The sequence below is a fragment of the Echinops telfairi genome, unplaced genomic scaffold (assembly GCF_000313985.2).
Source record: "Echinops telfairi isolate 266 unplaced genomic scaffold, ASM31398v2 ScPeMD7_60;HRSCAF=208, whole genome shotgun sequence".
Lineage (NCBI taxonomy): Eukaryota > Metazoa > Chordata > Mammalia > Afrosoricida > Tenrecidae > Echinops > Echinops telfairi.
This window is the reverse complement of record NW_022103958.1, coordinates 7,037,321-7,054,149: the sequence shown is the minus strand read 5'-3', so window position 1 is coordinate 7,054,149 and position 16,829 is coordinate 7,037,321. Positions and strand designations below refer to the sequence as shown.

Genomic DNA, 16,829 nt, shown 5'->3' with positions numbered 1-16,829 from the left:
GAGAGGTGGTTCCCATCACAATAGTACAGAACACAGCCCGGTCCGGCCGGCTGCACAGTGGCACGCGTCAGCCCGTTCGTGCAGCCATCCTCCGTCCTGCTGACCCTCTGCTTCACCAAGCACGTTCTTGTCCAGGGGCTGGGTCCTCCTGAGAACTTGCCCAACGTCTATGAGACGGAGCCTTCCTCCCTCGCCGCTTCCAAGGAGCATCCCAGCCATGCCTCTTCCCAGACAGATCGTTCCTTCCACCGGCAGCCCATGACCTTCCACACCAGCACCGAAATTCAAAGGCACCAGGTCTCCTTGGCTCTTCCTGATTTGCTGAGTCGCAAGGGGTTGGTGAAAACCTTAGGACTCAGAGCAGCGAGCGGCACATCGCCGAAGGGGTCAAGATCCTTGAGAACTTGAAAGTCTTACAAATGACCCCCCCACACGCACACCTTTTTCTTTTTTTAAAGTTGAGTCTCTTACAACGTCAGCTTTTCTATAGTGGGATGCATGGGGTTTCCTTGCTGCACACACTTCCACACACACACAAAAGTGGTTGGAAAGAAACCCCACTAACAGAGTTCCCTTGGGCCTTCTTCCTGGCTGTCGGCCCTCACAGCCAAGCGCCATCGGGCCTGGCTCCCCTCTGGCCCACCCCCGTGTGCCCAGGTGTTTCTGTCTTGTCCTGGCCTCACGCACCATCTTGACCCACATCTGTTCTCCCGTGTATCCGTTCATTCCTTGCACGAGTAGGAGAAGCAGAGGAGGGGAGAGACAAGTCACAAGTGTGGCCAAGTGTCCCGGGCCCCTGGTGGACAAGGGCCAGACCACCGTGTCCAGAAGGGATGGTCAGCCAGCAATCTCTCCTCAGGAGGTACCCCAAAGAAATAACAGTTTTGCTGTTGAGCAAAACTCAAACAGAGATCTGCACACTGGTGATCAGAAGGGGCCCAGGTGGCGGAGTAGGGGTTATGTGTTGGGCTGGAATCCACGTGGTCAGCAGTTCGAAACCACCAGCAGCTCCAAGGGAGAAAAGACTGGGCTTTCCACTCCCGTCAACAGTTACAGTCTCGAAACCGCAGGGGTCGCTGTGAGTCAGCATGGTCTCCATGGCGGCGAGCCTGGAGTCCTGTGGTTATCACAGTGCTATCCGAGTTCAGTAAAAGATGGTAACAGCCGGAATCGCCCAGGTGGAGGGCCAGAGAAATACACCCTGGGACGCCACACCATGGAATACGACGCATCCCTGAAACACAAGGATAAAGCTGCCAAACACCTCCTGACAGGGCTCAGCTGGAAAGACCGTATGCTCTGCAGAGCTAGTCAGCCTCGGGGAGCCAAACAAATCAAGATAACTGGTTTCATGCCCAAAGAAGTAGACTTCAATGGTGATGAGGCGGCGGCGTGGGGTGGGGGGATTAGTGAATTCTTTGTAGAAAGGAATGGCCGGTGGTGGATGATGAAGTCCGGGAGGGCTTCTGTGATGGATGGCATGGTTCTTGAATTGAGTGTGGAAAACAAAGGCAGTCTTGACCCTGACTAGCACTACATTAAAAGCAAGACAACCCCCAACACCCACCAAAAAGCATGCAGGTCAGAAATCACCAGCTAGACCCAGGGGCTGCAAGCAGGCTATGAAACCCAGCAGGGAGAGCATGTAAGCTGAATTTGGCTGGCACTGGCCCGCCGCTATCTCATTTGAGTATCAGGACATCTCAGGAGGTCACTCTTTACCTCGTTGGATGCTGGGCGGCTCTGAGAAATAACTTGCCCCAGGTCATACACCTAGGAGGGCCCAGGCTGGGAGTCACGGACGATCCAGTTCCAAGGCTGGATCATTTGGGCCATGGTTCACGGGCTTTCTCACCTGGCTAAGCCCATGGAGGGGACACGGTGGGGCCCATCTCATAGCACCCACAAAGCAGCCAGTGGGCTCGAACTTGTATAACCCACTGTGCCTCCAGGCTCCTGGGGGAGTCTAAAGGGGAGAGTTACCAAGTAGGTTCCCAAATCTCCCAGGGGCCCTGCCACTGAAAGGTAGCCTTGGGAAAGTGACTTGGCCTCGCTGTGTGCCTCAGTTTCCCTATCTGTGGAGCGAGGCTGTCTGTGTCCACATCCCAGAATGGCCTGGAAGCGGCTTGAACACACCTCCCCCACCCCACCCCTGCTGGCACACAACCCACGTCCCTGTCCACAGGAGCATGGGGACACAAGAGCAGGACCAGGACAATGCCACTCAAAGTACAAATGCCCCATCATCCCCCTTCTCTCATCCCCGCATGCCCAGCCCCAGATGCCCCGAGGAATGCTGATCACCCTCCCTCCGTCCTGGCAGCTCCTGGGGCCCTGGATTCCTGTTCCAGTGATGACTGGGCAAATGGGGAGATGGATCATGGTGGGCTCCACCAGATGGGCAGGATCCATGCAACCGAACGGCACGCCACGTGAAGAAGGTGGAAATGACAGAAATAATCATCATTTAAAATGGAAAGGTGACTCTCCAGGGCCCTGCCCACCAAAGGCCGGCCCAGCCACAGTCAAAGACTGCAAGGAGGTGGCAACCGCTGCCGCCGTGCCAAACCTGGTGCCCGTGCGGCTTGGGACATTTGAACACAAGTGAACTTTGAGGCTGATCAGAAAGACTGACTTAGGGAATGATCCGTTCCTCGGGGCCGGGTGCAGCCTGAGATGAGAATGGTGGTGGTGACTTGCTGCTGCTGTGAGAGCGGCGAGGCCAGAGGGAGGGTGCTGGGGTCAGCAGTGAGCTCTGGACACAAAGCTCACCTCCCTGGCACTCGGGCAACATCCGGAAGACTTTCTTAGGAGCTGGAGGCAGCGAGGACGTTCAACTGCTCACCCAGAAGGTGCTGCACATGAGCACCCAGCAGCCCTCCATCTCTCAGACCACCCAAAAGGGGTCTGCCTGGCGGTGCGGAGGGGGTCCTTGGAGACATGTGTGTTTTTCCTGCTTCAGGCACACTCCCAGGACACTCGGGGAAAGGTGCCCTGGTGGCACAAGGGTTAAGTGCTCAGGGACAGCCAGGGAGTTTCCAACCCACCCAGAGGTTGCTTGGGGAACAGAGATCTGAGGGTGAGCTGCTCCTGTAAAGACCCCCCAAACCCAAACAACCCATGGCAAGTCCAGTCAATGAGACAGACTCGCAGGGACCCCGTGGTGGAGTAGAACTGCCCCTTAGGGGTCCCAGGCTGCAATTCTTCCAGCCAACAGACGGCCTCATCTTTCTCCCGAGGAGTGGCTGGTGGGCTTGAACTGCCGGGCCTTTGGAAGAGCAACCTGGAGTCTCACCTGCTGAGCCACTGGGGCTCCTGGGCCGTTCTCCTCAGCAGTTTCAGGGAGCAGCACCGGGCCAGGAACCCCAAGTTCCTGCCAAGTCTTTTCCAGTCCAGTGTCCCCCACCCTTGCTGTGGCTGCATGCACTCTTCTGAGCTCCCGCCCCCATCTCCCAGCGGCCTTCAGGGGACTCTGAGTAGAAACAGGCCCCTGGGGGTTTCATCCACTGGGTTTCCAGACTAGACTGCCAGGCACGCTGGGTGGGCCTGAACCTCCAGCACTTCGGTTTGCAGCCATGCTCCATAGCCAGTGGCTCCTTCACCAATGACTCCGTTCCCTCTCCAATGCACCAAGAAGCGTCCCACTATCGCTGCCTAGATCTACAGTCTCGGACACCCACTGGGCGACCTACCCTTCCTCTCTCTAGGGCTGGCCACCCTGCATCGGCATGGACTCCATGGCAGGGAGCTTGTTTGCTTCTTCTTCTTTTTTAACAAGATTTAAAAAAATATATTGCCCAGAGTCAAAGAGTGAAAGAAAATGCAGTATTGTTCTGGTAGCTTCTGCATGTGGTACCCTGTTTCCCTGAAAATAAGAGAGTGTCTTATATTAAATTTTGCTCCCCAAGATGCGCTAGGTCTTATTTTAAGGGGATATCTTATTTTTCCATGAAGAAGAAAATGGTACACATTTATTGTTGAACAACAAAAAAGGAAATTTATTACCTGTATGCGGTACGGTAGTGGTTGTCATCACAAACCAGCAGAACCAGACAAACTGTGAATCCTACAGTATCAAGAATTTCTTGTTGCTACCATTATTTCCGTGTACATTAATCTATGGTACATTTACTCATAATCTATGGTACATTTACTTGCACTTCCTGTCTGCTCCGGCTGCGCTGTGGCCAACAGTAGGCTGCACGGTGGCGCCCACCTCTTTACTGTAGCATCGGGGGGCTTATTATCGGGAGGCCTTATGATCAAGGAGGTCTTATTTGGGGGGATGCCTTATATTTCAGCGAGAGGCAAAACTATAAGTAGGTTTTATTTTTGGGGGATGTCTTAGTTTTGGGGAAACACGGTAAGCATCATTTTAAAACCGAGCAGAAAAACTTTGTGCACCCATGCTCCAACGTAGGCTCGAATCTGTTTTTCAGAACCAAATACTATCTGTCAGTATTCCTGGAGCTGATGTAGATAGATAGATAGATAGATAGATAGATAGATAGATGGATAGATAGATAGATAGACAGACAGACAGACAGACAGACAGATATAGATATTGTAGCCTAGATGCCCCAAACCTACTCAATAATGTTAGTAGATCCTTGTTGTGTGTGTGTATGCTTTTATTATTATTACACCAAAATGTCTTTTAAAGCCCCCGGCCAGTCCAGCTCCTGGTACCCATGTGCACGTTCCCTGGGCTCATTCTGGTTAACTGTCTGCATTTCTCGGCTCGCAGAATTTCCCATGTCAAGAAAGAATTCATCTCTTTCACCACAGTGAAGTGCTGCCTTTCTCCAAACCTGTTCACACTCTGAACTCAAGGGTGGATTATGAACATCTAAGTCCTGGGACAGGAGGGAAAGGGCTGGCTCACATGAGGGGTGTAAGGGTACAAATGCTCGTTCAATCTTGGCTTTTAAATGCCTTGTAGTTAATACGGTGAAATGAGCTGAAAAGTTTCTAAAGGGTCATTCCCATGTCAGGCCGTGGCCAGAGTGCGGGTCTAAAGGGCTAGGGCTGGGAGGAGGTGTGTTCCCAATGTCTCCCTCAGCCACGTAGGGCCACACATAGCTCAGCTGTCCGCCAGCAATCGCGACAACCACGGTGGTTACGAGCGATCCTCTCAGGACTTCAACCCATCCAGGCTGAAAAAAATTAAATCACATCCCTGCTTTCAAATGTCCAGTGTGCACCGTCTACCAAGCACTCTTGAAGCCATTGTGAAGTGTGACCTGTACGTGGATCTACCAGCTATCACTGCTGCCCTGGGGACAGTTGTAAGCCACCATCAAGTCAGCTGCAGGCCCTGCACTGTCTTCATGGCGACGGCCAATGACAACATCAGCTCCTGAAGGTCTGAGTACGGGGCGCAGCAGCCCAGGGAGACACAGGTTCCTGGGGTCTGGGGGTGCCAGCTGCCTGGGTGCCAGCTGGGGGGGTGCCACCACCCCACAAGTCCCTGGAACACTGCCACCCCCACCCCTCTGGCCCTGCTGCTCCCTGGGAGGACATTACTGGCTGGGCCAGGGGACAGGGAGCAGCTAGTGCCTTGTATGGGTATCAAAGGATATCTTAAGATATGATATGCACAGGATTGGCAGTGCAGGGCCGGTGAGGGTGAGCCCCTCCTAGGGCTTCTTCCTGGTCTACCCAGAGAGGATTGTGGGAGCAGCTGCAGGAAGGGAGTGGACCCCATGTGGATACCAGAACACCTGAGAATTTTCCCCAAAGCCCAGGTGCTCACTGGCAGTCAGCCCAAGGGCTGTGGCGACCCCAACCAGCCAGGGGCCAGCCTTCCATCAGCCAGAAAGCCAATTCACCCTTGGGCTGACCACTTGGGCTGCTCTATCCCTGGCCTGGAGGCAGGAAGTGGACACAATGATCCATGAAAGTCCAGGTGGGCTACGGGACCGTGCACTCCTCATCCTAGGCAGCACGGGGTGCCCTCCATGTGGGGTCCTGGTCTCTCACTGAACTGCTAGAGAGCCCCAACCCCTCAGCGGGAAAGAAATGGCCCTCCCAGCTTGGCCCCTGGTCAATCTCCATAGGGCCCACCGTTGCCTGCCCACCGTGCCGGCCTCTCCTCACTCACACCGTGTACTTTCCCCACTTGAAACCCTTGTCCATGTCTCCTCAGTCTAGAACGTCATTTTCAGTTTTTCATGAGCTGGTGAGCTCCTATTCAATCTCCAAGGCCCAGCTCAAGTGTCCCCACCCTCATGTCACTTCCTCAGGGGTCTCCCCCCAACATGGAAACTACAACCAGTAGCCATACGTCCCCTCTCACTCATGGTTGCCCCCTAGCGATGCTCCCTCGCCCACCAGGCTCCGTCGGTTTTCAATGGCTGACTTGTGGGAGGTCAATGGCCAGCCCTTTCTTCCAAGAGCTTCTGGTGCACTTGAACCTCAAATGTTTCAGTGAGTAGCTGAGCACGTTCATCTTTGGATGGCTCCTTCCCCCACAGGTAGCATATTCTAAGGGGACTCTCAGCTCTCCGAGGGTAGGATGCCCGCTCATTCTCTGCCAAGCAGCTCAGCACCAGCCTGGCACGGGCACTCGGCCCCAGGGACATCACTGCTGAGGAGGTTTAGTGCCTCTCCCATCGCTACTCCCGTCTAGTTCTCTCTCTCAGGGCCCTCCCAGGCAGGTCTCCATGTCTGGGTCCATGCCAGCCCTGCAGAGCCTGGCATCCTGTAGCAGTGGGCACCATCCCTGAGCGTGGCCCCTGCCCAGCCTCAGCTCTAAGTGCTGATGTATGTGATGCCACCTCACCCTACACCCACCCCGGACGGGCAGCAGTCGTGTCCTCCTCGCCTTACAGAGGAGGGAGCTGGGCACTGAGGTCCAGAACCTTGTCCCCAAGGAGAGTAACGCTAACGTGGCGATGCGTCTAATTCTCCAGTGGGGGAACCATAGGGGTGGAGACGGTGGGCTCTCCAAGACCTCCCTGCTGCCCCAGGGCACAGGGATTCCTGCGCGGGAGAGAATGTCTTCCATGAGAGCGCAGAGAAGTAGAAGTCAGGTTCCCAACCCAGGAGATCCTGTCCTGTCCAGGGGCAGGTGGATGGAAGAGAAGATGGAAGGAAGGAGAAAGCTGTAGTGTTCCCAGCACACTCATGCCAGGTGTGTTCCGTTCATTCATTCGGTTGTCACAAACACCTATGATGCACCTAGGGTCCACACCACATCCTGCTGCAGAGACAGCTCAAAGCAAAGCCGTGACCTCCACCTCTGCACGGTTTCCTCGTCCTTGGAAGGAAGGAATTGTCTCGACAGTCCCCAACCAGGAGTTCACACCACCAGCTGTGAGGCACCCACATCAGGCCTGTCCCCTCTTCTGGCCAGTCTTGCAGGCAGCATAGAAGGTGAGGAAGTCCTGCCTGAGAGTCAGGACGAGACTCCTCCTGTCCCCAGATGGTCCGGGGCAGGACTTCAGGCTCGTCCTGAAAGAGAGGCGGTCTGGACGTTCCTGAAGCCGGTGGCCACCAAGAACTTGCCTTCTCCTTCCTAGCTGTCCCACCTCGGGCAAGGAATGGAGCCTGTCCCATGAGTCCCTGTTTTCACCCAGGAAAGGGTGGTGGTGACAATCTTGACCCAAGGGGAAGAGCCAGGGACCCAAAAGAGCACCATGTCCGGGGTTCAGGGTGGGTGACCACTCAGTGTAATCAACAGCAGGGGGGTGCCTGGCAGCTCTATACATACACCCCCGCGCCCCATGACCCACATCCTAGAAGCTTCACCTCATTGAACCCCGTTCTGCAGTTGGAGTAGCAGAGGCAACTCAGCAGGCAAGAAATAGCCAGACTCTCCACTGTAGGCAATTTGGACCAACCTTCTGACACCCAAGAAGCCCCTCTGGGCACAGTGTGGGGACCCCAAGTCTCAGTCTCAGTCCTTTTTCCCCTTCACTGCAGGCATGGCATGTCATAAGACCCCAGGGCTCAGAAACCCCACTGAGGGGCTTTGCAGCTAGGGAGTCAAGGCCCTGAAATGGGGCCTGTGTGGAGACACACTGGTACCCTAGTGGCACAGTGGTTATGGGTTGCGCTGCTAACCACAAGGTCAGCAGTTCAAACCTACCAGCATCTCCGCTGGGGAAAGGCTTTCTACTCCTGTAATGAATTAAAGTCTCAAAAACCCACTGGGACAGTTCTACCCTATCCTGTAGGGCCTCTGAGTCAGAATCAACTCAATAACAGTGAGCTTGAGTTTTTTTGTTGTTGTCTGTTTTTAAAAAAACATTTTATTGGGGGCTTGTACAAATCTTATCACCATCCGTACATCCATCCATTTTGTCAAGCACATTTGTACATTTGTTACCATCATCATTCTCAAAGCATTTGTTTTCTACTTGAGCCCTTGGTCTCAGCTTGTTGTTTTTTGAGGGGATTTTTTTTGTTTGTTTGTTTATTGGATGGTGAGCTCCATTCCGGAGCTATGGAAAGGGGGCGGCTGAGAGCTGGGATGTGAACCCAGACGGATGAATGGCAGGGTGCAGGGAGGGTCAGGCAGACCTCAGGCCAGTGGGGGGACAGGGGATGGGGGTGCTCACTCATCCAGAAGGGCACAGAAATCCCCATCCTTATTCTGAAACCTGGTGAGAATCGCCCTCCACCCCCGGGCCCATCTGTAATACTCTAGCTTCTTAGTGCACTTGGTTGCTAACTGAAAGTCTAGGGGTTTGGGTGGACTGATGAGTACCTCTGAAGAAAGGCCTGGTGATTGATTTCTGGACAAGGAGCCACTGCCAGCTCTGTGGAGCACAGTTCTGCTCTGACCCATAGAGTTGTCAGGGGTCAGAACTGACCCTCCATGGCTTTGGTCGTGGCCTGAAGCAGGAAGTGGGGGCTGGCTGGGACAAGAATTTCCTTAGGCAGAGAACAAGGCAGTTCAAGGTGCCCCTCTCCCCAGCCTCACACCCCAGGCCTTCACAGACTCAACCCCAACCCAACCCTCGGCCCTCCAGCAGCTTCCAGCCCCCATGGCCTTCACACAGACAAAGGTAGAGCACCTTAGGGTTTCTGAGACTGCTGGAGCAGACCGACAGCTGCATCTTTCTGGCCCAGCATGGGACAGACCAGGTGACACGGATCAGATGTCCCCCACCAGCTTTCCCCCTCCCTTCTCCAGTCCCCCTGCTCCCACAAAATGGAAGGAGGGGATCAAGGGGGTGGGTCTGTACCCTCCCTAAGTGAAAGTCCCTGGATGAGGGACTTCCATAGCTTAGCAGTTCAAATCCACCGAGAGGGTCCTGAGAAGACAAATTGTGCGATTTCTACCAAGAAGTTAAAGCCTTGAAAACCCTTCGGCAGCGATTCTGCTGGGCACACAAGAGGTCGCCCTGAGCCCGCATGACCCCCCTGCAGCTGAGGACTTCGAGCAGGAAAGGAAGGCGGAGTCATGATGGGGACTGACAGGGAGCCTGCGCACTGGACCTAAACCACCCTCGAGAGAGTTATGATGAGATCTCTATACGGCGTGGGTGGGCTGGGCGGACAGCGTCTCCAGGACCACAGAGGGTGCCAGGGCACCCCGCCTGGGACTGACCACAGGGAGCCTCTGCCCCCGGGTGAATCAGCCTCCCTAGGGAGCTTCAACCGACGTCATGAAGGCCACAGATCGTGACGCACGAGCCGCTGAGTCACCGTTTCTCTCGTTGTGCGACTCTGGCGGCGGAGGTTTCGCCACACACCCGGGGCGCCCAGGCGCCAGCGCTGGGAAACGGGCATGCCTCGCACGCAGGGACACCCACAAACGGTGCACAGGAACACGCCCTGGGGCACACTGGGACAGCAGTGGCCTGCCCACCGAGGACGGACGGGCACGCGCACAGAGACGCGCTCACAAAAACCCTAGGTCCCCAGGGCCAGGACCAAGGTGCGAGGATGCCCGCTGCACCCGAGGGAGTACGTAGCCTGCGCCGAAGGCGCGCCAAGTCTCCTTCTCCCAGTTAGCAAACTCGTCCGCCTGGAGGGATGTGCCTAGAGGGGATGTCTCGGCAGTGCTTACTCTGTTTCCCCAGGCAAAAGTCCAGCACTTAAACAAGGTGGCTGAGTGGCTCCCCGTAGTTTCCCCTTGAACCTGGCCACACTGGCGGGGCACTCCGGGTTCACCCTTTCTCCACATTTACACCCTGAGCCTAGAATCGGGTTTACCCGAGACCCGGCCAGCAGCCGGGAAAGGCAGCAACAGAGGGGGGAATCTGTGTGCGTGTGTGTTTAGGGGGGGTTGTTCTGACACTGACCTTTCTGTATACTCCGGGGAACCGTACCAACTGGCTTCCACTGGCAAGGAAATCTTTGCCATCCAACTTTTTTTGCCCGTTTTTCCCCGACGACTGGTGCCGGCATGGACCCCAGAGGGCCCGCACTTCACAGAGATAAACGGCAGAGCCTGAAGGGAAGGGATGTCCCCAAGGCCAAGTAGGGCCATGGAGGCCCCCAAAGACAAGGCGTTCTGCCCCTCTGTGTCAAGTTCGGCCTCGCGACCTTAGCGTTGCGGCCCAACCTTCTCCGCCCGCGCGCGGCTGCCCGCCGGGTCCTTGGGGCGCGCGGAGAACCAGCTGCACAGCCCCGACAGGCTGCGGTGCCCCATCGGCCTGGGCTAACTGGGCGGCCGTGAGCTCGACGACCCCAGTTTGGTCACGAAATGGGAATCCGCTTCCAGAAGGTTTCCTTAAGAATCCCTGAAGCGCGCGCCAGCGATCGCACTTTCTGCGCGCAGCAGCCGGGACCTTGGGCCCCAAGTACACGCGCTGCGGTTGCGGAAACGACAGGTACTTGGCGGCGCCTTTCCTCCCAGTTTGTGTGTCACTCCCGCCTGGTCAAAGAGCACCGACGCCCGCAGGAGACCCTCCGGGCTTTCCTGGTTGCAGGAACCCGCGAGCGTCCGCTAGCACCCCGGCCTCTCACCTTGCTCTTCTTCGCTCGTGCTCTTTCCTGCTGGCGAGTGTAGGGCGCAGTGGGGCGGAGAAGGCTGCCTGAAGACGTTGGGCCGGTCTGGAGTTAACTGGGGCCTCAAAGACACCTTTTTGGACACATTAGAGGCTTCTGTCTCAGCCATGGAGTTTTCCCATCCCCTTTTCTGGGAGACCGACTTCGGGGCTGCCTGCCAGGGGACCGAAGGATGCGCCAGCCCCCGGGTGCTTGGATGTCCGTTTGCACATCCGTAGCTAGAGGGGGAGGTGCATGCAGGCTGCGCGCGCGTCTGGAGGGGCTGTGCTCGGGCCTGGCGACTGCCATCCCAGCGCAGCACTGGCCACCGTGGGCTGTGGCTGGGAGGGCTTGCTGGCCGGAGGAGCAAGGTGGACCTTCATCCCTCTGAAGGCATTGTTTGAAAGAAAGACTTCTTATTAATCTCGCGGTGCCACTGCCGCCGAGTGCAGGCAAGATGTGAGGCGCCCACCTCGACCCTCCACTCAGGATTTACGGAGAGATGGCAGTTTTGTTTTGTTTTTAAATCACCAAGTAGTAAGGGCCCCCCTGACTCGATTGTCTAATCTGATAACCCTCTTTCTTAACCTCAGTGTGGGGTAGGGTGCAAAGCTTTGGAAAGATGCCTGGGGAACCCAGGAAGCTGTGGGCTCACTTGGCCAGATGGCGCCCGGCAGGCGGCGTCCAGACGCAGCAAACTTCTCAGGACTTTTCGCCGCTCCCCGCCCCCGCCCCCCCAAACCCCTGTGTTTCAGCCTAGGCCTTTGGGCTTCCTGAGCTGGACTGCTGGGTGGGAGCAGGGGGGAGTGTGAGGTGCCCTGGCCTGGGGAGGCCGGAGAGTGCCGGGGCTCCAGGTACCAGCAGCATACTCTCATGTCGCCCTTCCCTAGTTTCCGTTTCCTGGCTCAGAGAGGTACACTGCGTGCCTGCTCTCCTTGCCCGCTGAGCTGTGCCAGCTTCAGGCAGTCACACACACACACACACACACACACACACACACACACGTCGTTAGGACTTATTGCTTGGGACCCCGATTTGGGGTAGTCCTCAAAGATGTCAACCCCAGGCAAGTGTTGGGAGTGCCAGCCTCCCCTCACTCCTAGCAGACGCTGTGAATTTCCAACTCAAGTCTCCATTTGCCATCCAAGCTAAACTGCAGAACCATGGGAAGCAAGAAAGGGGGCTGAGGCCCAGGGCTCAGTCCCAAAGCTCCTGGGTACAAAGTATGTCCAGCTCAGCCCAACCCAGCCCACCTTCTCTCCAAAATGGAAGTCCTCAGGGACCTGTTTGAAGTGTTAGGCTTCACCGCAGGCCTTGCGGTCCATAGCCCAGTGCCTCCACCCCCAGGCTCTGGGGGGCTCCTGGGTCCCTGGGTTGGCGGTGGTTTCAGATAGCCTGGAGTCCGCCTGGTGCAAAAGCCACTCTGCCCCAGTAACTCCGCTGACCCATCACAGGGCGGGCTCCTAGGCACTGCGAAGTTTTCGGACATCTTCTTAAACGACTTTTTAAAAAAGTTTCTCCCGACAGTAAGATTTCGTGCAAAAGGATGCTTTTCAATATGCGCTCCGTGCTGCGAGTGGTAGCCAGCCAGACTCCCCAGTGTGATACATTGAAATGCCCACCTCAAGAACTTCGTATTACACAAAAGGTGAAGGATAACAAAGAAAATCATTGTATAAGTCGATGGATTTAAAATAATACCAGGACTTTAATCCAAGCCCCCTGTGTCTCTGTGAAAGAACGCCGGCCTTTAGAGCAGACTGATCGGGCTTGGGGAGTTATCCTACAGAAGGCTGCGGGCTATGGAAATTTACAAAGTAGAAAATTAAAAGCATCTTCCGCTGTCTGCAAAACGGACCTGGGATCACCACCCCCCAGCACAGCAGAGCCTCCTGCTCCTGATCTTTCCACCGTCACCGGGCGGCATTTTTCTGCGTCTGCTTGTGGCCCCAGTTCTCCGGTGTCCTGGTGGGTTTCACGCCTACAAAAACACATCCCGATTCTTAACTACATCCGACCACCACTCGGGCGTAGTTTTACCCAGTTCCTGGTGTGTGTGAAGTGTGTTGGGCACTGCGTTTAATTCGGGAAATCCTGAGCTGCCCCTCCATTGAGCCCCAGGAGACGCCGATCACTGAGAGCACCACCAATCGGGCCCAGAGAGCTAACTGCTCCTAAGGAAAACCTGAGCGCACTGAACCGAAAGCGAAAGAGGAGGCAGCGGGTTGCTTCCCGCAGTTGGTCCGCGTGCCAGCGGCTCCGAAGGACGCCAGGCCAGGCCCCCCGTGTTGGAAGCAAGAGGGCCGGTGTTTGGTCTCGGGGAAGCTCATCGCTCTTCCGTGAAACGTCGGGTCTCAAAATCGGCGGCGTGTGTCCTGGGGTCTAGGAGGCGAGCTCTGGCTCCCCAGGACGGCACCGACCACAGACCGAAGTGCAGAGGCAGAAGCGCATAGCCGGGCGGGGATTGCAGCAGGCGAGGACAAGGCATGGCAATTTCATAAAACCCGAGTTCTCTACCCTCACCCTCTTTGTACGGATGGGGAAGTGGAGGTCTAGGAGTGGGACTGGGTGTCTGCAGCCACTGATGATTTCTCACTCCCTCTTGGGGTCTGAGCAGACACCACCGGCTGCAGCTGAGAAGGGATGCATTTCTCCTTCTCCGGCTGTGAGATGCTGGCACAGCTGCCAGACCCAAGCAGAGGAGCAATCAGGCAGGGGCAGCGGTGCCTCCAGGCTGGGGTTAGGGAGGCCTCTGAGTCTTGCCTCCAGCTCATCTCATCTCCAAGATCCATGAACTCCAAAGCGGGGTAGGAAGTCCTGGGCTCTGAGCAGCCTGGGGTGGGCCGAGAGCTGGAGAGTCTGGCCCTGCCTCTGCCTCTTCCTCGCCCAGCTCTTGGGCACCAATGTCTGGATGCCTTCTTCTTGAATTGACTCGCTCTCTTAAGTACAGACTCTCATGAGGTGGGAGAGCATCTTTGCCAATGCGTGCCTCAGTTTCCCTGCTTGCAGACTCTAGAGAGTGAACTCCAGGGGCCTTCCTCCCAGAAAGCAGGGCCTCACCTCTAGTTACTCAGTCCTCTCATTCTGAAAAGGCCCAGAACTCATTTCCTGGGCAGGGCAGCCCAGTGGAGAAGTAGAAGTATAAACCTAGCATCTTGGGGTGGTTGAGTGTACCTTTGCCCTGAGCAGCTCCCATCTTAGGCAGCAGTAGGCCCAGGGGGCAGGGGTGGTGGAGGGCTATCAGTGAATTGGGGCTGCCTTTCACTCAACCTGAGGCCCATGCCCCTGCTCAGGGCAGCAGCAGGGACTTGGCCAGCCCAGTTCTTCTAGCCATGAGTTCAGGGTCCCAAAAGCATAGAGGCTGGGGACAGAAGTTCAGTGGCTCCCATTTCGACTCCTGTAAAAGACTCATGGAGACCCCTTTAAGTGTCACCCAGGATGAAGTCCCACTGTGAGTTCGAGGCAGTCCTAGGTCAAGTGGTCAACCCTCGCCCTCAGTTGCACTAGCTATGGCTGAGGGGGCGGAGGGCACTTGGGGAAAGAAGGAGGTACAGGCAGACCCTGGAAGCCTGTCTCTCCCCTTCCCTCTGGGCCTGGAGACACCTGGCATTTTCTAAACAAGGGCTTGGGAACCATTAGAACTCTGCTTTGACTAACACCTGACCAAGCGGAAGGAGTCAATTTCAGAGGTAGTCAATTTCCTTAATCTATGGAAACTCAGTGCTGTGGGTGCAAAATCACAGTCCCCCCTGGCTTTGAACAATAAGCCTCCAGGCACCACCACTCCAATCTGTGACTTACTGGAGAACTCAGCAGCCCCCAAAGGTAGGGACAAGGAGGGGCCTGGGTGATGCCAGGAGGAAGGAGCTGAGTCCAGGGGCCTGTGGACAGCAGCCCTCTGGGAAAACTGGTCTGAGGGCCTGGGGCTGGACAGGCAAGGTAGTGGGATTGAGAAATAGGCCCTGCGGGCTTTCTCCATCTGCCCTGTGGGTTTGGGAGTGTGGGGCTATGTGTGAGGGTCCAGAAGTGTGTGTGACCACATTGGCCCATGAGGTAGATGTGGTGTGTGTGTACTGCAAGTGTAGACAAGCATATGACCTGGTATATTTGTGGGTATAAAGAGCCATCCAGCATGAGCTTGAACCTGCAGAAGAGGGAGTGTGAGCGAGCAGGGGTCATCACAGCTGTTGGGAAGGTTATTTAGCTGGCCAGGCCACTCCATCGAGCATGGAGCAGTAGTGCCGATCTGGGCCCTCTTAGGAAAGGCTCATCTTATTAGGGGCCCAAGACCAAGGCCTCAAATGGACCTCTGGGGCTACCTTTGGGGTGTGTGTGTGTGTGTGTGTGTGTGTGTGTGTGTCTCCGCTCTCTTCCCTTCCAAATCTGAACTCCCCAGTAAATACCGATTCTGTGGATGAAGAGAAGCCCAAGGGGCTCAACCTCAGTCAGCCCTGGGCAGCCCCTCTGATGAAAAGTCGCTGTGCTGTGGGGCCGCAGGCCAGCGTCCTATGGACGCATTCAAGGGGCTTGGAGGTCATTTAGGCCAGCTCCCTCCGGTTCCCTGCAGCTCCAAAGTCTAACCTAAACCCCTCTTCCCACGGCCCCTCTCCGTCTAGAACCCCAGGGCTTCCTGCCACCCCGCCCATTTCTAAACTATTGTTCCGAAACCAGTTCTCTCCGAAGCTAGCAGTGGAAGAGACGCCAGGGCACCCTGCACCTTCCTCCTTCCCATGCGGAGCTGCGCTCCCAGGGACCCGGAATCTGCTCTCCAGGTCCCAGCCATCTCTAGACTCGCAATGGGATTCGGCCGCGGTGCATAGGCTTCAAGTGTGCGCCCCTGAAACTGTGCTCGCTCGCCCTCTCCACACACCCCCTCCCGCACCTGCGATGTTCCCACCTGTGGCACTGCAGCAGGAGCCCCCTGGCCAGAGGGGAACAAGACCCCTGCAGCCCCAAAGCGCCTCGCCGCTGCTCCGGCGCAAGCCGAGAGCCTGTGCGCTACAGCCGGTTCGAAACGGGTCCCGTGGGGAGCGCAAAGCGAGCGGCTTGGGGGAAACAGCGACCAGATCAATTCTAGTTTCAAAGTCAAACGCTGCGCATCTCAGGCCAAGAGGTAGAAGGGGCAGGGCCGATCCCTGGAGCTCCACAGAGCGAGCGATCCCAATTTCCTACCTGAATCAACCGCGGCTCAGCCCCCCGCGCCTCCCCAGCTAGTGAGTGGACTCCTGCCTTCCGGACCCCGAGCCTCGCTCCCCAGCTCCGTGGGGGCCCGCGCGGGCACTCACCGTAGCAGGGGACCTGCAAGGCCGCGTTGTGACCGCCGCTGCCTTCCGGAAGCTTGAGGCTGCCGTCCGGGGGCGTCTTGCAGGAGCCTCGCTGCAAGTAGAGGTGCGGCTGCTGCGTGGGCGCCTGCGGCTGCGGCTGGGGCTGCGGCTGGGCTGGCGGCGGGGCCGGCGGTTGCGGCTGCGGCGGGAACTTGTTAAAGGAGCCCCGCGGCCCGGCGCCACTCTCCAGGGGGGGCGCCAGGTCAGGCTGCCCCGCGCCGCCGTAGCGAGCCCTGCTCTTGGCGTCCCCGAAGCCTTGCCCTTTGGCGGCGGCGGACAGAAAAGTGGAGCCGAACTTGTCGCCGCCGGGGAATGCCCTAAAAGGCGACGAGCCCTCCCGGCTCTGCGACACCGGGCTGTAGTAGGCGTCCATGGTAGCGGCCGGCGACTCGCAGTACGAGACGCAAGTCTCAGCATTCATGCCTGGCGTGCGCGGGCGGCGGGTGGGGGTACGAGCCGAGCGCGAGGACGCCGCCGCGCGCCTTGGCCGGGAGTTTGGCGAGGCGAGGAGGCGGTGGCTGTGCGCTCCGCTGGCCCGCTAGCTCGCTCCCTCCTCCCCTT

At 57.0% G+C, this 16,829-nt stretch overlaps 1 protein-coding gene across 1 annotated transcript in view; it reads right to left on the bottom strand.

The window, feature by feature from the left end:
- ALX4 (ALX homeobox 4) overlaps positions 1-16,689 on the bottom strand; it is a 46,765-nt gene extending 30,076 nt beyond the window's left edge. Inside the window, exon 1 of the mRNA XM_004708314.3 lies at positions 16,230-16,689. Within this exon, the coding sequence (XP_004708371.1) occupies positions 16,230-16,689 (460 nt within the window). The remainder of the gene's footprint in view (positions 1-16,229) is intronic.
- Between the last annotated feature and the right edge of the window lie 140 nt (positions 16,690-16,829).